The following is a 25,630-nucleotide window of genomic DNA, read 5'->3' on the forward strand; positions in this document are numbered from 1 at the left end:
TGCCATGGTACCTTTAAATGTTATATCCAGAAGATCTAATTTATATAAAGTTCACACAGTGAAGGGGGAAGCCATTTCTTAATACTTTAGTCTTGTGTGATATTAAGTTCTCTTAGCAGTTTACCTGATACATACATATATATCCTGACAAATATATATTCACTGTATATATGAACATTTTGAACTAACAAGTAGAGAATCATTCATGGCTATAATACTTAAAAAATGGATAACATACATTAAATAAATTAATTTTAATCATCAAATGTTTGCCTGTCTAAAGATTCTAAAAAAGTGCCACAACACCTTTAGAAAAGTAACAAATGGTCAATAATTCCAAATTAAAAAATTAGGCAAGATTAGCAGATAGAAAAAGTACTATCTTCCATAAGGGAGATACACGATCACATATAAATTAAGTGAATATTAAATCCAACATCATTTCAAAGCCGAATAGAGAAACTATAAAAGTTTGGTGCAAAAATTGACCAGAGAGCTTGCAGGAATACACTCGTCGCCATACTATGAGTTGCCCTAGCCGAACCTTATAGGAGTGACGAACGCTCAAACTGCCCGTATATTCGCCTCCTACTGGTTCATTTTGATAAAGTTTCACTAGTCTGACAGCTGTTTCAAATTCATGGTTTTCGTCAGAGACTAGCAGAAACCTAAGAGAGCAAAAACTTACAGTACTAAGGAACTCGAAGCTTCGGAGAGGTGTATTTTCTGTGAGCGAACTCTCATTCAGTGCATAAAGTATTTACTAAAATAAAGAGCCAAAAGGCTTCACTTCAGGGGCTTTTGGCCCTTTATTTTAGTAAATACACCATCACATATTTATTGGACAGCATAGTAACGTTTCACAAGTTTCTCTTATAATGACATCCCATAAGGAATCTACTCTTATGCAGGATTTTTGTCTTATTCTGTGGGACTGTGTGCTTAGCAGAGATGGTATGTTTGACAAGGCCAAATTGTTCAGGCTTATGATACTTACGGAATATTTATGTTCCTCATGATGGACAAAAGCAGATCTTTCATTGTCCAGAATGTGATATGCTACAAGAGCAAAGGATCTGTTAGATGTCCCAAAACTAAGTTGAGGAAGCTTGTCTTTTTGGTGAAGAAAGGAGGGTGGAAATTTTTCTGACAGAATGAAATGCACATAAATGTTTAGAAGCTTTAGAATATAACTAATTTCTTCTTGGGAAGAAGAGGCAGGAATCCTATAGCTCTTGAAAGCTTTGTTTATAAAGGCTTCACTGAAACCATTTGTTAGGAGGGCTGATTTGATGTAATTCTTGGTGTAAGAAGCCATGTGTAGAACATAAAGCATGAGCATGATGTATTACAGTCTTAATAATTCCAGTTTGATAGGGATGATAGCATGACTTTGCATGGATATAGCAACTTGTAAGTTTTTCACTTGGTTAAATCCTTTATCCAAGTAAAAATAGTTCAGGTGCAAACTTGTTTGCTTACACTTGGATAAAGGATTAAACCAAGTATATAATTTCTCGGTATCTTTAATTGGTAGTATAACCAAGTGGAAAACTTCCAACAACTTTCTCTAAGCTAGAGTATTTTAATAATAAAGTGTGACACAGTTTGGCTACTAGTATATGAAAAGATGACTTCTGCATTACTTCAACCTTAGTATCACCTCGAGGTCTGGCTCCCACTGATGAGACCTCAATAAAGGTTGAAACCGGTCTGGGTAGTGATCCTTCCCATAATGCATAGCATTATACGTACCCATAAGGATATGTGCTTTGCATTATGGGATACTAAAGCAAGTGATGTGAGGTCATTAGCTTCTTTATACAAGTTGCCCCAGTCCTGAAAATAGTTCAGGTGCAGACTTGTTTGCTTACACTTTGATAAAGGATTAAACCAAGTATATAATTTCTTGGTTTCTTTAATTTACAACTTGTCTAAGTTTTCTTCCAAAATATGTATAGTTTGCCCCAGTGTTAATTGGGTGGACAGTTTCTTCTGTTATTGTTTGGTGGATAGCTTCTTCTTTTCTTTACTACACCTGTGGTAGAATATTCCGTACCATGCTCTTGCATATCCTCTTTCTCCTATACATAAATTTGATTTCCACTTGCTCACCCCAAATCCTATCCATAGCGGTGGTGGCTCATCCATAAGGGCTACATTGAATGCAGCTCCTAAGGACGAGCCGCCACTGATCCATAGTATTGCTGGTGACAGTACATTACATTCCTCCTCATCAGTTAACAAATCTTGCATTGTTAAAACATTTGAAGATTAAAGATCTTTTATAATCAGTGTTCTAAACATTGAACTCTTTGCCATTCTTCACTGGAGAACAATCTAATCAACTTTGTTCCTAAGAGATTACACCTCCTCTTAGTTGATAGCTGCCTAGATCTCAAGCAAGATAAGACTTCTGTTTTTTGGTAGACTTTAATCTTTCCTGGAATATTCCTATCCTCTTCATCCTCCAAAATAGGTACTGTTCTTTTCTGGCAAGGACGCAACTTCTCACTTGACTGCTTAATCCTCTGCATATCTGTGCAAACTCAGAATACTGTTCTATCACATTTTGTGCTGTGTGTATGGAGTTGGGGGGGGGGGGGGGTAGATACCTAGAATTTTGTGGTTCTCTGTCTTACTGCAATTTCTCTTTCATAAAAGCACAGTTTCTGTCTTGTATCTGTGGTAGGTATTTTTGTGGAATTCATTATTAACTTCTAACATCCCTACAATTTTTATGATGTCCTGAACTGACTTTCATTCTGTTTTATTCCATTTGTCTCTATTATCTGAAACAGCATTCCTCAAGTTGTGTTTCCCAGTACTACAACAGGGAAATGACATCGATGTGCAGTGCATGCATGCATGCGCTCGCGCACATGCATGTATCGTTAAAAATATATGTATAGTTGATAAATTACCAAGCTCCTTGCTGTTTGCAATATTTCATAGTATAAAGAAATAAGTAGATTAGCAGAAGAATAATTCTTGGCTGATATCAAAAATTTTGATATACTTGATCAGAACTATGAATGAATGAATTACTACAGGTAACTACCATTTTTAATTCCTGTAATATTATAGTGCATGTTTATTGGTTTACTTTTTATCTCTCTGTCATTTTTTTATTCTCGTTTTGAATCATTGTCTTTTAATTTTTTATGAAAATGTTTATATTAAAATGCAAAAACGTTTTGAAATTAAAACAATTGTAGCTATTTCTCATCTCTATTTCTAATCTATGCACTACTCTAAATGTACTTAACTCTCAATACATAAATATACATTCATACTGAAGTCACTTTAATGATTTCTTTTTTTTTTTTGCAGACCACTTTAACTTTAGAGCGATTACTTGGTCCTTCAGATGGAGATGAATTTCTTTCATTTATTTATTTTGAAGTTTTATCCAAAAGTTATGATCTGCTAGTGAATTATTCAACTTTGGATAGGTTGGTATTCCATTTTTGTTTTTTTACATTAAATAAAATATATATTTTTATTGAATACTAAAACAACTACCACAATATAAGTATAAAGTTAAATAAAAAAATGAACTGATGATGTTGGAAAAATGAGAAAAGTAGTAGTCAGTTTTGAAATAAATGAATGATAAAAGTATCAGTTGTATAAAAAAAAATCGGTTGGCCGAATGGTTAACATATCCGCTCTCCAACCAAAAGGTTGCATCCTGCCATGGGCATGGATGTTTATGATTGTATGTGAAAATGCTAATGGTGTGCAGTAGATGGCGTTGGTATAGATGATGGTATGGTTCGTTGTAGTTTGTGGATTGAATGGTGGAGACGGAGAGCTGTAGAATAGGTGTCCTCTCTCAATGAGTCCTTGGACTCCCTAGAAGTGTCACGTAATAATAATATTAATGTTTGTGATTGTATGTGAAAATGCTAATGGTGTGCAGTAGATGGCGTTGGTGTAGATGATGGTATGGTTCGTTGTAGTTTGTGGATTGAATGGTGGAGATGGAGAGCTGTAGAATAGGTGTCCTCTCTCAATGAGTCCTTGGACTCCCTGGAAGTGTCACGTAATAATAATATTAAATGTTGACAGCAGGATTCGAACTAGTAAAAGATGAATGCGTGGTGCTTCTATTCCTGGTACTGGTGTACTATAGATCTTCAAATTGTTGTGTATGAGATTTACCAATTTAAAAAAAAAATAAATAAAAAATAATCAGGTTTCAAAGATCACATGCCTGGGTCCTTCTTCACCCCCCTCCCCCCTTCACACTTTTAAGAGACAGTTGCAGTGTATTTTTACGGAGTGGCCATAATTAAAGATGAGGTGTTCAGACCCCTGTAGCAAAAAATGTATTGGACGAAATTCAACCAATTTGGTGAAAGTACACTCTGGAACATGGGATTTTTATTTACAGAAGATAAAAAACAGTACAAAATTATTGTGGTTTGAGTTTAATTAATCAGTAACTTCTAGAAGAGACACAATAAATCAATATTTGTGTTTGTATAGCTCACAGATATGGTTCAGTATGTCCTCCTTTCAGATGATGTTCTAAGAACTGCATTCTGTAAATGACATTTTCTACAGTGGAACATAACAGATCCGCATTGATTTGCCTCACATCCTGCATTATTCTGTCTTTGAAGGTTGCTAAATCAGGAACATGCTCTTCATACACTACGCGTTTCAGATGGCCCCGCAACCAAAAGTCACAGGTTGAGATCAGGCGAATGAGGTGTCCATGCTGTGGGAAATGCACGATTAATCACTTTGTGTTCTGTGAAGTGTTTTTGAAACATTCACTGTACCGGCAATCCAATGTGAGGTGGTGCGCCATCCTGCATGAATATGGTAAAGTCAAGGCATCTTTGCTGCTGCAGTTGAACAACAAAGTTGTGCAGCATCTCTCAGTACCTAACAGCAGAGATGGTGTAAGTCACTAATCCTGTCGGGCGAAGCTCTTTGAATAAGTTCAGACTGATAATAAACAATGCAGTGAAATCACACCACACCGTGACTTTCAATGAGTGTAAAGGGGTCTGATGGAACACATGAGGGTTATTTGCAGCCCAAATGTGGCAACTGTGTGAGTTAACACTACAATTCAGATGAAAATGTCCCTCTTGACTCCACAAGATCTTCCACGGGCATGCATCATCCTCCTCTATTCTAGCTAAGAACATTAGGGGAAACTGCAGCCAAGTTTCTGCATCACCATGAAACAAAGCTTGAGTATGGGAGATCTTGTAGGGGAAAAACCTCAGCATTTGATGCAGGATTTTTCATATAGCTGAATATGGCATGTCTGGTTGCTTTGATATTGCCCGAGCACTGTAGACTCTTGTGCATTATTCATTCCATGTTCCACGACAGTTACAACTTCATCAACTTGTTGAGGAATAATTTGTTTGTGCCCTTATTCTGGCCTCACTGCTAAAGATCTACTATTTTCAATTCGTAAAATTGTTTTTCTAAGATTTTTTATTGTCATTGGACCTTTTCTTCTATCTTTCATATGCCAAAATTCTCGAAGCTGGCTTAGCATTACCATGATGTTAATAAGTAAAGCTTGACTAGCAACATATGTTCTGGTAAAGTGAGATCCATAGCACTTCATTCTTATCAGAATGATGTGAATCAGTTTTCGTCTTCCTTATATCCACCAACTCATCAGTAGAAACAGTGAGATTATGCAAATATAATGTGATTCTAGTGCTCTTGTCTCCTGGTGGCAGAATTTTGTACTTTTTTAAAGATTTTTGGGAACTTTTGTTTGGTGGAATTTCATCCAATACATTTTTCGCTACAGGGCTTTTAACACCTCCTCTTTAATTATAGCCACACTGCATATGAGTTATGCTAATTGATGATATGTGGTGCCAGTAAGACAGCTGACATAAAGAAAATGAAAAAAGTGGTGCTTGTTGAAGAACTGAACAGCAGAGTAGGAAATGAATCCCACCAAGCATATAGGAACATTTTGAGAAAAGTTAGAGAAAAGGGCAAAATAATGATAAATATTTATTGAACTTCTGCTCAGAACACAGACCAGTCATTACTAACACACCATGTTCCTTTCCAACATAAAGATGTGTACATGTTCGCATGGAGAGAAGACACAAAAAAATAAGAAAATCCTCATTGACTATATTGATGTTAATGGTGATATCATCATGCTAGTTCAGAATACAGAAGTGTACCAGAGGATTTGAAATTGGAAGTGGCCATTACTTAGTACTAAGCAGAATAAAAACAGATATCACGTTGAAAATAGGAACAATATATAAGAAAGTTTTAAAAAGAATTAAAGTTGAGCAGCTTTTACAGGAATTGTAAGCTCAACTATGCAAACATTATTGAAGAAAATTTGAAACAAATTGAAAACAGGAACCACAGCTTGGAGTCTCATCGGCATACTCTGAAAAAGACATTGATTGATTCAGCTAGGGAGTTTTGTGGTGAAGTTGTCTGCAAGGATAGAAAAATAAGAATACCATGGTGGACACAAGAAATTAAAAAAGCAGTCCTGAAAAAGAAGAAAGCATACCAAAAGTTCCTAAAAAATTAGTCAGCAGATGCCCTAAAAGAATACAGAGAAAAATATAAGAGAGCTAAGCAGCTATGTGTAAAAGTAGCTAAAGAAAAGTCATGGGATGAGTTTGTTAAGAGTATGGAAAATAGATATATTAGGAAGGTGGCAAAATATTCTGCAGACTGTTGATGAAACTTAGAAATGGAGAGAAGAGTACTGTAAAATTAATCAAAAATGATAAAACATACATGAAAACTGAAGATTAGGATACCCTAGATGTCTGGAGTAACTTTGAAAAGACTGTTAAATGAACCAAGCAGTGACAGAATAGTACTAGAAAATTTTCAAGAGGAACACATATCAATACTTGAGGTTAAAAAAAGCCATCAAAAACTTGAAATATGGAACTGCAGCTGGAGTAGATGTTATTCGACCAGAAATGCTTAAGTAATTTAAACGTTTTGCAGTGGCTACACTACATAATTCAGAGGACCTGGACAAAAGGTCAAATTCCCAATGATTGGAGTAGAGCTATTATACTTCCCATCAATAAAAAGGGAATAATGCTGAATGTGAGAATTACATTCAACATTCTTTCTCTACAAAGTGTTCCAGGTAAGATTTATGCAATACAGTAAAACCCCGAAGTTACGCGGTAGGTGGGACCAACAAAAAGCGCTTAAGTCGAATTCGCGTATAATTTTGAATGCAATTTTTATCTACAAACATACAAAATATTAGTTAATTGGGACCAAAGGTTTACAAAAACACCTATATTTTTTAAGAAATATAATCATAATTGTAGTTTTTCGTACATAAAAAAAAAAGAAAGTTATTTCGATGTCGATAGTTTCATAAAATCTAATAGATTCGTCTGATGGCATAATGTCTTTTTCTTGTCACGCAGAATTTCTTCATAGTAAGCTAATGATTTTTTTATTCCTTGCCTTGTGGCTACAATTCATTCATCGTTACAAACTGTCCTCCAAAATCTGTAAACCTTTCTTTTATGATTATTCTTACTGTGGATTCCTGTAGATCGAACTTCTTTGCTAGCTCACAAATTTTCATCCCGCCTTCAAATTCCTTAATAATGTTGAGTTTTGTTTCCAAAGTCAATGTTTTTTTTTGTTTTTTTTTTCCTTGGGGTGCTTAAGGGTCAAAGCTGTATAACTGAGAGGAGACCTCCACATAGCCTTTAAAGGAATGCGGAGAACCGACCAGGGTTTCTGACTTAATGTCAAATCCGCACCTTCTCGTGGTGCACCCTGTTGGGTATCTACTTTGATACTGAACGAAAGAGGATGGGCTGGCAATTTGGGATTTAGCCGACCAAATTGTATTCTTATTGGTTAAACCAAAATAAAAAATGATGGTACAACATGACAAAATTTCATGCCGGCTGGGGCGTCGCCCGGTTAAACAAGGCCCCAGTTGTTTTCGCCAGGGAACCAGGGCGAACAGCAAAAAGTCAGCTACTGGAACAAATCTGAAAACAATCCCCAACTCAACATCACCAGAGTTAAAGATCGGTACTATCAACCTAAGAAGCCTGAATGGCAAAGAAATGGAGCTAGCTGAGGAATTAGATAAGTACCAGATTGACATAATAGGGGTGACTGAAACAAAAAAAGACCAAAACTGGTGAGATCTTTCTGAGCAATAAATATAAAATGTTATATTCAGGCAATGACAATCAAGGAAAAGAAGGAGTAGCCATAGTATTCAACACAAAATACGAGGCTAATCTTCTTGAATGGCAGTCAGTCTCAAGTAGAGTAATCTGGGCAAATATAAGAAGGGGGAACTGGACAATGAGACTTATTTGTGACTATGGTCCCACAGAAGGTTCTACTAAGGTAGAAGTGGAGGAATTTTTTGAGGCTTTAGAAAAAGCAACTGACACAATGAAAAAGGAAAAGTTGGTCCTTGTTGGGGATCTAAATAGCAGAGTAGGAAATGATTGTGAGACATACAAAAATATTTTGGAAAATTTGGAGAGAAGAGCAAAGCTAATAATAATGGCAAATATCTGTTGGATTTCTGCTCAGGACATGGACTGGTTATTACTAACACCATATTCCAACATAAAAATGTGCACAAATTCACATGGAGAGAAGAGGCAAGGAATAAGAAAAGTCTCATTGACTATGTTATTGTTGATAGTGATGTTTTCTCCCTGGTGCAGGACACCAGAGTTTACAGAGGATTTGAAATTGGAAGTGATCACTATTTAGTCTTGAGCAGGATAAAATTGAATTTCATATTGAAAAGAATAACATGTAAGAAAGTTTTAAAGCAAATAAAAGTTGAGCAGCTCTCAGATGTGAACTGTAGACTAAAATACAGAAAGATTATTGAAAAAAAAATGAAAGAGTTTGAGAACAGGAATCAAACCTTGGAGATTCAGTGGCAAACTCTGAAGAAAACATTGACTGATTCTGCCAGAGAGGCATGTGGTGAGGTTGTCTGCAAGGATAAAAAAATCAGAACTCCCTGGTGGACACAGGAAGTTAAAGAGGCAGTGAAGGTAAAGAAGGAAGCATATCAAAAGTTCCTGGCAAATAAGTCAGCTTTTGCTCTTAGAGAATACAGAGACAAATGTAAGAAAGCAAAACACTGTGTAAAACTAGCTAATCAAAAGTCATGGGAGGACTTTGGCAAGAATATAGAAAATAAATATCAAGAAGGTGGCAAAATATTCTGGAAGTTGTTGAAGAAGCTTAGGAATGGAGGAAAGAGTGCTGTAAAAGGAGTTGGAGATGATAAATGTGACATGAAAACAGGGGAAAAAGATATCCTTGAAGTATGGAGTAATTACTTTGAAAAACTGCTAAATGAAACAAGCAGTGATCACAGCACAGTGGTAAAAAACACTGACCGGGCATGCAGTCAGGAATACATATCCATACTTGAGGTAGAAAAAGCCGTCAAAGGCTTGAAATGTGGAAAGGCAGCAGGAGTAGATGATATTCGACCAGAAATGCTGAAGTATGGTGGTATAAAAGTCTTACAGTGGCTGCACTGCATAGTTTAGAAAGCATGGACAGAGGGACGAATTTCCGATGATTGGAGTAGAGCTCTCATAGTGCCCATATATAAAAAGGGAAATAAAACTGAATGTGAGAATTACAGAGGTATTTCCCTACTGAGTGTTCCTGGCAAGATCTATGCAAGTATACCTGAGAAACAGTTGAGAAGAATTGTGGAAGAAAAGCTTGGTGAAGAACAAGCTGGATTCAGGCCAAATAGAGGCTGTCAGGATTAGATCTTCACTTTACAACAAATAGTCGAGAAAGCATGGGAATATAACAAAGATCTGTATTTGAGTTTTGTCGATTTGGAAAAGGCATATGACAAGGTGCCAAGAGAGAAGCTATTCAATACGCTGCAGTTATATGGTGTCAATTGGGCATTATATCAAGCAATACTTAGTCTTTATTTGAGTTGTAAGTCAGCAGTTAGAATTGAAGGAAGTACAGGAAGATGGTTTAATGTTAAATCTAGTGTGAGACAAGGATGTACATTATCCCCTCTGTTATTTATTATCTATATGGATCACATTATGAAGGAAAGTAGTATTAAACATGATATCGAAATTGGAGATGTTATTGTCAGCTCTTTGCTTTATGTGGATGATGTTATACTTCTAAATAAATCCGGTACAAGTCTGCAAGATTCTCTGACTAAATTGAATAGCTGTTGTAATAGATATGGTATGAAGGTCAGCAATAAAAAGACAAAGACAATGAAAATAGGCAGAATCATTGAAAATGTCAACTGTGTTGTGAATGGAGAACCTGTGGAACAAGTAAAACATTTCAGCTACTTAGGCACGATTTTTAGTGAAGATGGTAAATTAAATATAGAAATAGACAACAGAATCAGCAAAGCTGGTATGGTGGGAAGTCAATTGAATAAATTCATATGGAATAAGAGAGAAATTAGTCGGAACACTAAATTAGCTGTATACAAGACGTTGTTCAAACCAGTTTTAACTTATGGATCTGAGAGCTGGGTCAGAAGTAAAACATTTGACCAAAGACTAGAGACTGCAGATATGAGAGTCCTGAGAAAGATTAGAGGCATGAACAGATGGCATCAATGGCAATATCATATTAAAAATGAGGACATTAGGAAAGAACTTGGCATTGTCAGCATCCAGGAATGCGTTAGCAGAGCTAATCTCAGGTGGTGTGGTCACTTAAATAGAATGGGGAGGAAAGATTAGCAAAACAAGTGTTCTTTGCCAGGTTGGCAGGAAAACGACCCAGAGGAAGACCAAGATATAGGTGGATTGATACGGTACAAAGTGCCTTAGACGATAGAAATATAAGATCTGATAATGTTGGAGTCTTGACAAGTAACAGACTGATTTGGAGGAAAATTGTAGATAGGAAGTTAGTAATGATGTAATTTTTTTGTGTAGTACTATCATATCCTGTACACCCCTTGAGGGTACATGGCAGGAATTTGATGATGATGATGATGTTTTTCTTTTCTTGCTAGCTGTTGAAGAATCGGACTTGCTTCTTTTGGATGACATTATTATTTTTTACGTGATAAAATTTTTATCAAGAACATAACATTAAACAATCGCAAAGTTTGTAGACTATAAAAATCGTGTATGAATGGAGACCGCACGAAACACAGTGCTTGTTCACAGCATGTGTGACACTGGCTGATACGACTGGCGCCTGAAAGATATGACTAGTGGTGAAGCGTGAAGTGGGACGGGAATACGTACATATAAGAAACCACGTAACTCCGGATTCGCATAAGTCGGGGTATGACTGTACTTGAAAAGAGGTTGAGAGAAACTTGAAGAAGAACAAGCTGGGTTCAGGCCAAATAGCGGTTGTCAAGATAAAATTCGAGAATAGGTGGAAAGGAATGTGATGCTTTGTGTGAGATTGCATGTCTTTGTTAAAGGAAAGTCTTGTCTTAGTGATTTACTCACTGTACAATACTTGAAAGTTGTTGGATAAGGGAAATAACTATGCATGACTACCCCTATGATTGCTAGGCTTTGCAAAGACATTTACAAGAATACCCTATTGGTGCAAATAGAGATGAAATTGATGACTATATAGTATAAGGTGGAGTCAAATCAAGAATGTAGGTGACCAGTGGTGTGTTCAGCACGCCTTTAAGGATAATGCTTTAGGTAAAACGCAGGTCTATACGAGTGGTTTTTCCCATTTCAAAAATGGGGACATGTCAGTTGAATACTAACCATGATCTGGCTGACCTTTGACTAGCAGAAATGATGAAAACATCGAAAAGGTTTGTTAGGCAATCAGTGAAGATCATCTAAAAACCTTTGAGGGAAGTTTCTGAACAGAGGAATTTGTCATGGAGTTAGAAGATTTGCAAATGAAATGTGTGTCTGCTAAATTTGTGCCTCATTGGCTCACAGAGGATCAAAAAAAATAATAATAATAATGCGAATGTTTGTCATGATTTGAGGGAGCGAGTTCTTAACGACCAGAACTTTCTTTTAAAAGTTGTTAACTAGGATGAGTCTTGGTGCTAAGGATATGATCCAGAAACAATACAAGCATCAAGCCAATGGCAACATGCGAATTCACCGAGACCCAAAAAGGCAGGTCAAGTTCGATCAAACTTTAAGATAATATTATTATTATTATTTATTTATTTATTTTATTTTTTTAATATGTGAATGGAATTGTACACAAAGAATTTGTTCCTCCTGAACAGACAGCAGTGAATCAACATTTTTATCTCAGCATTTTGAGAAGACTGTGTGTGTGACAAAAACGGACAGAAATGTGGAGTAGCAAAGATTGGTTACTGCACCACGACAATGCCCCAGCGCGCACAGCCTTATCTGTCGAACCATTCTTGATGAAAAACAACATGGCAGTTGTTCCCCACCCTCCCTACTTGCCTGATCTCTCTCCATGTGGCTTTTTTGTTTTATTCCCATGGATAAAGAAAACCATGAAAGGACAGTGATTCATTGATGTGGATGAAGTGAAAGAAAAGTTTTTGGAGTCCATAAACAGTATTCCACTTGAACAGTTCCAGAACTGTTTCCAGCAGTGGAAAAAATCTTTGAGACAATTGCATTGACTCCCATATTTTGATATCATTAAAGGTGACTAGATTTTCCTTGTCTGATTGAAGAATTATATGAAAGTCTAATGTGCTTCTTGTAAAAGAACCTGAAACTTCTCATGGTGTTGTGCAATCTGAGGCTGATCAGATTTCATTTCTTGGAGTGTACCATGATTAGCAAAAGTATTGATATGATTATTGGTCAGTGATAGGAGGAAACTCATTCTGTATTGGAGAAACTCATTTTCTCCAATACAGAAGATGTATTGGAGAAAAGACAACAGCAGCAGATCCTTGGGGGGGGGCACTCCTTCATTAGGAGAAGTCCAAAGAGAGAGAAAGCCTACTATGTAATTATAGAGGATGAAAGGTATATCAGAGAATGCCAATTTGCTGAGCAAGCCTTGCTGCAAAATGCAGTGAAATGCTCAAAAGATGTCGAGAGCAATAGCAGAGATTTCTCAATGTTTTCATAGCATGTGTCCAGAGGTAGATGATCGGGCAAGAGATCTGTTATGCATCTCGATTGGCAAGTCTCTAGTGAAGAAGTTAACTATTCATGACCTTTATTTTAGAGTGAACTGAGATGAGTTCACAAGGACAATAATTTCATTAGACTTATCTCTCTCTTTTTATAGAATGAATTGATTATAGGTTTGCTTTTATACTGTGGAGTAGATGTTCAGTGTAGAGTGTATAGAGTGCAGAAAAGATGCAGATAGGTGTTGGATTCATAGCTTAGCTTTTAATTGCAGTTAGGTTATTTCAGATTTTTCTGATGTCTTTCTGGTAAAAAACTACAAGGGGCATCTGCACTATTTCTGGTATAGTAAGAAGTGACTCACCTTGGTCATCTATGTAGGAATTGAGAAGAAAAATGATGCAAAGAGATGAGCTCTATCTTTAGGTATTATAGTGATGCCATCTAGTTGAGAACGAAGGGGAACCACAGAGCAGGAATTGTAGCTGATTTCTTTTTCAAAGAATCACAAAGCATGACTGGAATTTGTGTACAGGAAGGGAGTTTTTTCATTTGGCCTTTTTGAAGTCAGGATTTGTTGATAACTGTTGTTCATCTGTTATGTACTTCATTGTTTGCTGAAAATGAAGATGGAGTTTTTTGTTTGTTTTTTTAATATTAAGCCACTAATGGTATTCCTTTTTTTATGAGAGGGCAGACATGTTAAACTGTGACTTGGTAATGGGTGTGAATTCTTGCTGGAATGAAGGCATTCATTGAGAATACAGAAGATGTTCACAGTGAGATAATATTTTGTGTGTTTTTTGTAAGAATATTTTCTGTAACTTGCTTGGAACAGGTGTTTTGATTAGGAAAGTAAAAGTACTAGTCAGATCATGGAAAAGAAGAGTACAGGGACAATCATCTTATCACAATTTCTGCCATTATAATACCAAAAGACATGAAATTGAGATTGTCTAATGGAATGTTGTTGGAAGAGAAAGCTTGCAAAAAAAATTTATAGTTTGGATTACAGAAAGTATAGTTAACGTCTACTTGGAAGAACTGGTTAAGGAAAGATCAAATCTGTTGGGAGAGTGGAGAAAATTTTTTGGTATTACAGGTAAATGGCTAATTTATATTTGGTCATTGCTTATAGCAAATACTTCTATATCTCTTCTGGCTTAGTTAGTATAATTGGTAAAAGGAAGCTAGTTTGGAGAGTGGAAAGGATTTTTTAGTATTATGGGTAAACAGCTGATTTATATTTGGTCATTGCTTATAGCAAATATTTCTCTATCACTTCTGGCTTAGTTGATCATCATAAAATTCTTGATATGTACCCTCAGGGAGTATATAGGATAATTATGATAGTACTACATGAAAAAGTTACGCCATTACTAACTTCCAATCAACAATTTTCCTCCAAATTAATCTGTTATCTGTCAATATTCCAATGTTATGAGATCTTATGATAGTACTTTTTACTGTATCAATCTATCTACATCTTCGTCTTCCTCTGGGTCATTTTCCTGCCAACCTGGCAAAGAACACTTGTTTTGCTGATCTTTCTGTTTAAGTGACCCGACCTGAGATTAGCTTTTCTAATGCATTCCTGAATGTAGCTTTGCTAACAGTGGCAAACTCTTTCTTAATATCATAATTTTTAATGTGATGCTGCTATTGATGCCATCTGTTCACTCCACTAATCTGTCTCAGAACTCTCATATTAGAGGTCTCTAGTCTTCTTTCATCAAGTGTTTTATTTCTAACCTAGCTTGTGTATACAGCCAATTTACTGTTTTGACTAATTTCTTTCTTTTTCCATATAAATTTATTCAGCTAACTTCCACTTCCTACAATTAGTGAAGCTTACCAGCTTCACTAATTCTGTTGTATGTTTCCATGAAACATGAAAGAATATGGAATCCCCAACAAAACTATAAGAATAATGACAAATCTATACAAGAAATCTGAAAGTGCAGTACGAGTTCCACACAAAGTGGAGTAAGACAGGGATGCAATCTGTCACCAGACCTGTTCAATCTTACACTGGAAGAAGCAACTAGTAAGGCCTTAAACAAAGAAGACTCTGGAATCAAAATATATGGGAAACATAACAAATTTAAAATTTGCAGACAGCATTGCATTACTTGCAAGCATGGAAGATCTACAATGAATTTCTGATAAAATAAAGGAAGAATGCATAAAATTTGGATTAAACCTAAATATAGACAAAACAAAAATTATGCAAATAGGAAAAAGAAACACCAATCTTAAAATTGAAATTGATAGTAAGAATCTAGAGCAGGTAGAAAATTTCACCTATCTCGGAGGAGTAATTGAGTACAACGGTGAAATTGCAAAAGATATAAACAGACGAATCAGTCAAGCATCCCAAAATTTTGGACAGCTAAATAAAATATGGAAGTCAAGTGACATCAAACAAGTAATGAAAGTAAGAATCTATGAGACAATGGTCCTCCCAACACTTCTCTATGGAAGTGAATACTGGAATCTCAAAAAAACTGAAGAGAAAAAAATTATTAACTACTGAAATTGGTTGGCTAAGAAGGTTACTTGGAATATCTCTGCTGGATAGACCAAGAAACGAAGACATAAGGCAATGACTAAAACAAGAAATAACAATAATAGACAAAATCCAAGAAGACTGCAATGGTTTGGCCATGTGACCAAAATGGAAACAAAAAAAGTTATCAACTAAAGCCCTGTATACAACGATGGAAGGTAAAAGATCCAAAGGGCAGCCCAGAATCAGGTGAATAGACAAAATAAAAGAGAACCTGAAAACCAAATCACAACAAGTGACACCAAACTAGACAGAATTGTTTGGACTTTCTAGGGACAGACAGCAATGGAAAGAGTTCATTTGGCCTCATCATCCACATAGATGATGGAAGAGAAGAAGAAGAACCCATGCTGTGTTCTTCATTGTTGACAATTCTTGCTGAAAAACATTTGACAGAACTTTTTTTCTGACAAATTATTAATTTAATGATCCATGTATTTTATTATAATATCAAAGTCGGCTACTTCAAGCCGACTTTGTTTTCTCGCTGACAGGTGCTGGATTCAAGTCCCACGATATCTTTGTAGAAACTCTTTTCAGATACATCATTGGCTTTATAATTAATATTTTATAAAAATTATAATTCTGTGACTTATCCATGTCAATTTTTCTGTGGCTCACACTCTTCTGCTGAGTTTGATAATACCAGCAGGTGAATAGTTCTCGGTTGTTTTGCTGAAGAAACACGTTTTATTTCTCTTTTTTTTTTTCTACCTCTTTGTTTGCATTATAGTCCTACTTACTGCATAGTTATTTGATGCTTGTGTTTGTCATATTCACGCAGCAAAAATATTTAACTGTTTCCCATGCATGACAGGAGGAGGGAGGGAGCATTTTCTAGGTTTTTGCATCCTCCAAAGCTTTCACATCTGCCCATTATTTAAAAAAAAAAAATAAAAAATAATAATCTATAAAAATTACCCTTGCAGCATTTGCTATGTAAGCCCAAACAGGATGCTGCTGAGAGCTAACATACATATTCTGCATGTTAGAATATGTAAAAGATGTCAAAAAGAAGAAAAAACATAGATCTGGATCAGCCTTTCAAACATACAACATATGCCACTAAACATTGTTGCAATGTTATATCTGCATTATTGCAGATATAAGGCAAAAATGCCTTATGTGCGTGCACACACACACACACACACACACACACACACACACACACACTGACAATACATAACAGAATTAAGTGGCTTTTTGTTCCATTACACTTACCAACTGCTTTCACCCTATTATATATCAGACTGTTTAAATTTTGATTGTTTTATGTGATTATACTTTCTAGTTTCTTAATCAGTTAATATACAATCTTTTCTCCTGATGATGTTAGTCTAGTGACTTAACTAGTTGATTTTTATTATTTTTAATTCTCTTTGTTAAGTGTGTGGTTGTTGTACAACATTATGATTGCCATTTTCTATTCTAATTTAAATTTACGAATTTTTTTTTTCCTTCATTCATTTTATTTCCATTTTTTGGATCAGAATAATCTATAATTTATTATAGAATTTATAATATTCTATAATAAAATTATAGAATATTCAAATCTGGTGTTATGTTTCTTTTTTCTTCTCAACCCTATAACCATCTGCTGCATTAATGTATTGTAAGTGCAGTAGTCTCTTAAGGGATAATTAAAATACCATTTTCCTTTTCTCTTATAGAGTCTTGAATACAACATAATACGAAGGGTGACTGTACTTTGTAAAATGGTCTAATACAGTGAAAATGAACTACCTCTTGTATTAGAAAAATAGGCTATGACCTAATCAGGTCATACTATGATTAAGTCCTAAGGCCTTATCCTGTGATCTAAGGCTGGCCTTGGTTGGCTGAGTGGCTAGCATACCCATCCAAACAACAGACTTGACTCCTAGGTTTGACTCCTACTGCAGGCATAGATGTTTGTGAGTGTTTTTAGGTGGGAGATAAATTTCATCACCTGGTGTAAGACCACTTCTCCAATCACTGGAGGTCTAAGTGGCTTGTAAAAGTGTAAAAAATAAATTCAAAAATACAAAAAAATATAAACTTGATAAAAATAGAAAAAAATCCTTAGTCTGTCTACTATACAAAATGTACTATGGCTTTGCAAATAACCTTTCATGGGTTGGAGCAACATGAAAAAAAAAAAAAAATCAAATAATTATAATTGAGGACAGGCCTTTTTTTGAGCAAAGATGACATCTGCAAACAAACTGTTTTATCCAGAAGACTTGAAAATTTCTTTGAATATAATTTATAATAACTTCTCTTATTTTATAAAAGAACAAAATATCTCATGTTTGTGAGTAAATAACTAAAAAATCTGGAGCTAAATTGAATGCCATTAAATTTCTTTTTTATGTTCCTTTACTCACAAGGGAATAAATCTTCTGATAAAACAGAGCTTAATCAAATATGAGTAGACTAATAAATGGCAGAACTGTTAATGGAATTATAAGCATGATAAATAAAAGAGTAGTTGATTTTAATGAATATATAGTTATGCAAAAAAAATCAGGTGCAGATTGTAATATATTTTATTATTAGCCTTGTTAGTAAAATAAGATTTGATTATTCACCATCAGATGCTTTGCAAACTTTCAGTTTATGCAATTTACTATGATATATTTTGAGATTTTGTGATTTGTTAGCAGACCCATTTTTTGAATGGATAATACTGTCATTATTTGGTACCCATTAGTATAGTGTTCTAGCTCTGATATCATTTAATGGTTGTGTATCATTATTAAATGCAATGACTTTTTTTTTTTTTTAATTTTTAATAATGGCAATTTTAAATGATGAACTCAGAGACAAGCTGGTGTGGTATAGATCAGGATGATTTGAATTTTGTACTGTTGTTTCCATTGTCATTATGTATCTTTTTTTTTTTCTTTTTTTTTTTTTTAGTGATGTTGATGAAAGAATTTTGCATGAGTGTCTGAAATTCTTGGACAGTCTCTTGGATAAATCAGCTGGGAAGAAAGCAATGGAGAAGTTTTTCACTGAAGGAGACAATGGTAAGTCAGAAATTGTGCACGTCTGAGAATAAACTTTAGCTTATTGTTGTTAATGAATCGTTAACAAAAAAAGTCTGTTAATAAATTATTATTAACAACAGACCGCCATGGAGTCAAAACATTACAGGAGGCACACTCACAGACAAAGCTCATTGGACTGGAATTTAAACCCATGCAATCCATCTGCATTCACCACCACACTGTCAGCCAATGTATTCTACTCACCAGAAGTAGAACATTTTTGTTTTATCTCTGTCTCCCTCTATTCTATGAGACATTTCTTCCACGTTTACTTGGCAACAATTCCTTTCTAACTTCAGTTACATCTCTCTTCCTTCTGTTCATGAGTCTCTGCAAATTGTATTCCTTCATTTTATTTTGATATACCACTTGTCAAAGATCGGATACCACCTTAGTCAACGTTCTTTGTACCCTTTCCTAATGTATCCTTATCGCCATGAAAACCAGGAGACCAAATGTGTGCACATTAATCCATCTGAGATCTGATGAAGGCTTTATACAGCAAATCCATAACATCTCTTTTCACATGTCGAGGTCCTCCTCATCATTGCTGTAATCCAATTTGAAGACTTTATCACTTGAGCAGTGTGACCCTTAAACTTCAGGTCCTTGTCCACCACTCCAAGATATCTCGTCTCCTCTGCCTCTCTCAAAATTTCTCCAAGTGTATACTTTTACATTTCACCCTTGTCTACCAAATAAAACAGTATAATGGTTTGCAAACTGGTTACAAATTCTTCATCTCCTTTCTGCTTAACTCATTTCATGCTAGCTCCAAGTTGTCTCCTATGCTTTTCTTGATCACAAACCTTGTAGGTTCCACATATATCCTTTCATCACAGAAGGCTTCATATAGCTAGCTGTCACCTTGATGATACCTCATTATCACTATTACAAGCTGGACAAAAATGCAAAACACCATTCAAAATCACATCCTCCAATCAGATAAGAGGATGTGATCGGATCTATGATTTTTGATACTTAGGTACCCTCTTGACTATGTTATTGTTGATAGTGATGTTTTCTCCCTGGTGCAGGACACCAGGTTGTACAGAGGATTTGAAATTGGAAGCGATCGCTATTTAGTCTTGAGCAGGATAAAATTGAATTTCATATTGAAAAGAATAACATGTAACAGTTTTAAAGCGAATAAAAGTTGAGCAGCTCTCAGATGTGAACTGTAGACTAAAATACACAAAGATTATTGAAGAAAAATAAAAGAGTTTGAGAACAGGAAACAAACCTTAGAGATTCAGTGGCAAACTCTGAAGAAAACATTGATTGATTCTGCCAGAGAGGCATGTGGTGAGGTTGTCTGCAAGGATAAAAAAAAATCACAACTACCTGGTGGACACAGGAAGTTAAACAGGCAGTGAAGGAAAAGAAGAAAGCATATCAAAAGTTCCTGTCAAATAAGTCAGTTTGTGCTCTTAGAGAATACAGAGACAAATGCAAGAATGCTAAACGCTGTGTAAAACTAGCTAAACAAAAGTCATGAGAGGACTTTGGCAAGAATATAGAAAATAAATATCAAGAAGGTGGCAAAATATTCTGGAAGTTGTTGAAGAAGCTTAGGAATGGAGGAAAGAGTGCTGTAAAAGGAGTTAGAGATGATAAAGGGGACATGAAAATGGGAGAAAAGGATATCCTTGAAGTATGGAGTAATTACTTTGAAAAACTGCTAAATGAAACAAGCAGTGATCACAGCACAGTGGTAAAAAACACTGACCAGGCATGCAGTCAGGAATACATATCCATACTTGAGGTAGAAAAAGCCATCAAAGGCTTGAAATGTGGAAAGGCAGCAGGAGTAGATGATATTCGACCAGAAATGCTGAAATATGGTGGTATAAGAGTCTTACAGTGGCTGCACTGCATAGTTCCGAAAGCCTGGACAGAGGGACGAATTCCCAATGATTGGAGTAGAGCTCTCATAGTACCCATAAAAAGGGAAATAAAGCTGAATGTGAGAATTACAGAAGTATTTCCCTACTGAGTGTTCCTGGCAAGATCTAATGAAGTATACTTGAAAAACGGTTGAGAAGAATTGTGGAAGAAAAGCTTGGTGAAGAACAAGCTGGATTCAGGCCAAAAGAGGCTGCCAGGATCAGATCTTCACTTTACAACAAATAGGCGAGAAAGCGTGGGAATATAACAAAGATCTGTATTTAAGTTTTGTCGATTTGGAAAAGGCATATGACAAGGTGCCAAGAGAGAAACAATTCTATATGCTACAATTATATGGTGTCAATGGGACATTATATCAAGCAATACTTAGCTTTATTTGAGCTGTAAGTGAGCAGTTAGAATTGAAGGAAGCACAGGAAGATGGTTAAATGTTAAATCTGGTGTGAGACAGGGATGTACATTATCCCCTCTATTATTCATTATCTATATGGATCACATTATGAAGGAAAGTGGTATTAAAAATGATATCAGAATTGGAGACTAATGTCAGCTCTTTGCTTTATGCGGATGATGTTATACTTCTAAATAAATCCGCTAATAGCCTGCAAGATTCTCTGACTAAATTGAATAGCTATTGTAATAGATATGGTATGAAGGTCAGCAATAAAAAGACAAAGACAATGAAAATAGGCAGAATCATTGAAAATGTCAACTGTGTTGTAAATGGAGAACCTGTAGAACAAGTGAAACATTTCAGCTACTTAGGCACGATTTTTAGTGAAGATGGTAAATTAAATATAGAAATAGACAACAGAATCAGCAAAGCTGGTATGGTGGGAAGTCAATTGAATAAATTCATATGGAATAAGAGAGAATTTAGTCAGAACACTAAATTAGCTGTATACAAGACAGTGTTCAGTTTTAACTTATGGATCTGAGAGCTGGGTCAGAATTAAAACACTTGACCAAAGACTAGAGACGGCAGATATGAGAGTCCTGAGAAAGATTATAGGCGTGAACAGATGGCATCAATGGCAATATCATATTAAAAACGAGGATATTAGGAAAGAACTTGACATTGTCAACATCCAGGAATGTGTTAACAGAGCTAATCTCAGGTGGTATGGTCACTTAAATAGAATGGGAGAGGAAAGATTAGCAAAACAAGTGTTCTCTACCAGGTTGGCAGCAAAATGACCCAGAGGAAGACCAAGATATAGGTGGATTGATACGGTACAAAGTGCCTTAGACGATAGAAATATAAGATCTGATAATGTTGGAGTCTTGACAACAGACTGATTTGGAGGAAAATTATAGATAGGAAGTTAGTAATGATGTAATTTTTTTCTTGTAGTACTATCATATCCTGTACACCCCTTGAGGGTACATGGCAGGTATTTGATGATGATGATGAGGTACTCTCTGCTACTGTAAAAATTCAATGCAGCAAGAATAAATTTTGCATAACGAACGCATCAAGTTTTTACAGATAGGCAGAACCCAGAACACCTGTAAATATTTCTCTTAATATTTAGTATTGTATGTAGCATGTATACAGCCTATCTGGAATTAGCTATCTCTTTGAACAAAAGATGTAAAATTTGTCAAGACTAAGGGAAACGCTCTACAGTTGGAAAGCTGTTTGAAATGTTGTTTACAACTTCAACCCTAAGTGACCTCAAGATCAATGCAAAAGGGGGGGGGGGGGTCAAGATTCAAACGAATGTTCTGCTGGCCGACTTAATCAGATTAGAACACAAAGACGGAGAAGAAAGGGCTTGTCGAAAGTTCCAGAAGCAGGAATCATATGATAACGTAAGGGGTTTGCCTAAGTGCACGCAAGGAGTGCACGGGGTTGAGAAAACTGAACCCAGGGTTTCGGAACTGATGGAATATAAGACAGGACTTTTAGAGATAGAGGAGTTTTTACAGAGAGAAAAAACGAGCATACGAGGAGACGATGTGAGAGAAAGCCTGAGAGTGAAGCCCTAACGTGTCGAAGGAGGGAAGCCGGTGGTTAGAGGGAGAAGAATGCCGTAAGCCGTCATTAGCCCAGAAGTGTAGATGACCATAGGACGAACATTCGAGCCGTTCCGCTTGTCTAAGTCCGTGAAGGCCCTGACAATTCACGACACCTTCGCCGGTGTGTTAACACGCCAATGAATCGTTGCCCACATCCCACGAGCCATGATGAATTGCCGGTAACCCAAGGACCTGAAAGAAGGATCCAAAACCCGATACGAAGAAATGGGAACATAGGAAGTCGCAGCCTGCAGAATTGGAGAATGCAACCTAACAGAAGACAGCCCTTGTGAGTTAAAATGTTGTTTTAATTAGACTGTGTGACGTTATAAGGATAGTTTAATGAACTAAGAAATTCATATAAGAGGGGCATTAATAGCCTGAGTGTCTTTTAGAGACTTGTTCTGTCTGGAATTTGATGATTGCATCTAAGAATGAGTATAGCTAATTCCTAGGAAATATTTTGGGTTGTGATTTAATCAAACGCCTGTATATAATCATGTATGGTTCTTCTTAACTAACTTTGCAAATTGTTATATTGATCGTAACATGTCCTTAACGCTGATTATTCAAGTATTGAGAAGTTTGTTAATGATATTTCTTTAAGTTAGATAGATGACATGATGTGTGCCTTGTATTAATTGAAGTAGAGATATATTCAGGTATTAGGAAGTTTTGTTGATGATATTTCTTTAAGCTAGATAGATGACATGATGTGTGCCTTGTAGAAATTGAAGTAGAGATATATTCAGGTATTAAGAAGTTTTGTTGATGATATTTCTTTAAGCTAGATAGATAACATGATGTGTGCCTTGTAGTAAATAAAGTAGAGATATATTCAGGCAGAGGGAAGTTTTGTTGATGATATTTCTGTAAGCTAGACAGATAACATGATGTGTGCCTTGTATTAATTGAAGCAGAGATATATGCATGTTTGTTTTATTAGAGTTTTTTTGAGAATTACAGAGGATCATCCCCTGTCTTCTAGTGTAAAATATATGCCTATTTGTTGACTATTAAATCCTATGCTGCATTTAAGCGAAGTTTCTGCCTGATCTTATTTTTAATTGCAATGCATTGAACCTAAATAAAATCGAACCTAAGCAGGAAAGCGTTAGTATAAATAGTAAGTGAGTAAAGGGCCAACACTGCGCAGCAAAGTGATAACTTGGGGACGATAAAGTACGATAAAGTAATTTTGTTGTGAAAGATGTAGTAACCTACTGGAAGTGCTATATTTCTTGCACCATATCGAGGCATGGATGGCGCAGTCGAAAATTAAATATTTCCATTGCTCTCAGGTGAAAGGAATATGGGTTTCGGGAGGTAGGAACACATGCAAGAATAGAGAAGAAAAGGAATTAAATGACGAATACGATATATATATGAAGAGAGATACATAGAAATGTTATATACTAAAGATACAGAATAAAGTATATGAATAAAACATATACAGAATAATAAAGAAAAATAAAAGACGTCATAACATTACACTACATTCTAGTCCTGCTAGAACTCTTAAGAAATTAATTTTCCTTATTCTCAGATGCTATCTTCTTATTCTGATCTACCTTACCCATAAGTAAAATCACTCCTAATGATCATTAGTCCAAGTTGCCTAATGTTTCTGCATCATTACCATCCACATTCTCTGGTCTATATCAACAACCCGAACTAAATGTCTCTTTTTGTCAGCCTCCGCCTCACACCATACTGCTCCAAAATCCATCACCAACCTTTTCCCCTCTCTTCTTGTCCTTCTCATCCTCATGAAAACCATCATATTCCTCCATTTCTGTTCTCATCATCCTCATACACTCATGATTCATTTATGTCAACAATTTTTGTGTAAATTAACTCATCAGTGAGACAATTTCCTGTAATTGAATGAAATGGTTTCCTTATTTCTGATATCCCTGGCATTTGTAAATAAACACAATTTTTGATTTTAGGCCTAACCATGCCACCTCTCAGCTGTGATTTCTCTACACCTTCCCATACCCAATCACCTTTATCACTACTTACCTCATATATATATCCTCAGACTCATCTACTCCACTTACAACACAGGCCCTCCCATTCCTGTGCTGACCATCCCCCATACATGCATTCACTACTGCTTCAAACATCTACTCTCTTTAGCCATGTCTTTCTGTCCACCCCAGCATTCACTCTCATTTTCTTGTCAATCTGGCATTCCTGTTCACTCACTTCTTCCCCCCATTCACAAGCACTTCACCTTCACCTGTCCACACTCCTCTTTTTGCATCATATCTTACTTTCTCTTATCTTTTGTTCACATCACTCCTTTCTTCTAGCAAAAGTTCTCGTTCTGACTCCTACCAAATCTACTTAAATGCAGTCCATCAATTTTGTGCAGTTTCATCCTTCCTTCAAATTATCCCACACTAACAAACTACAACCCTTTCTCCTCACATATCTCTCAACATACTATTTGTTATTCTTGCTCACTGTCTCAACTCATCATCGACACACCTCTGCAACACACTGACATTTTGTACGATGCTATTGTCTTTCACTCGCCTCAGTAACCTCCTAATATCCATCTGCACTCTTTCTGTCCAGTCACAGCAATTTATACTGAAGCCACCACTAACTTTCTTGCTCATTTACTTCTCGTATCCAAAGCATCAATCACCATTTATCCTCCCTCCTGGAAAACAAATACTCTCACATCTCATTATCTTGTGGATGCTCTTATTCACCACACCTTTAATAATGGAATCTCCATACGTTAACCATTCTTTATTTATCATTTCTTTTTCTCTACTTTCCTTCATTCTATTCTTTTAGACTCTTTCATTCCTGTTCACCAGATGTCTGATCCATTGTGAATATACCTTATCTCATTTGACATCTGGATCAGCTTGTTCTTCAAATCTTTCTGTCATTCACACCCTTTCATTCTCATGATCTTCCTCACTTTTGTTTCATTTATGTGCTCTTTCATTCCACAATTGTGCTTGCTTTCATTTCTGTGAGTTGGCACTTTTATTTTC

The 25,630-nt window shown here is 35.9% G+C and overlaps 1 protein-coding gene across 3 annotated transcripts in view; it reads left to right on the forward strand.

Annotated features, from left to right (window-relative positions):
- Window positions 1-25,630, forward strand: part of poe (E3 ubiquitin-protein ligase-like protein poe) — an 801,929-nt gene that overhangs the window by 273,647 nt on the left and 502,652 nt on the right. For all 3 annotated transcript variants that reach the window (XM_090405892.1, XM_090405894.1, XM_090405895.1), the window contains exons 24-25: window positions 3,334-3,455; window positions 18,550-18,659. In XM_090405892.1, coding sequence (XP_090262018.1) covers window positions 3,334-3,455; window positions 18,550-18,659 — 232 coding nt within the window. The remainder of the gene's footprint in view (window positions 1-3,333; window positions 3,456-18,549; window positions 18,660-25,630) is intronic.

Source organism: Typopeltis vanoorti, chromosome 15, assembly GCF_054136105.1.
Source record: "Typopeltis vanoorti isolate ZY-2024b chromosome 15, IOZ_Tvanoo_1.0, whole genome shotgun sequence".
Taxonomy (NCBI): Eukaryota; Metazoa; Arthropoda; class Arachnida; order Uropygi; family Thelyphonidae; genus Typopeltis; species Typopeltis vanoorti.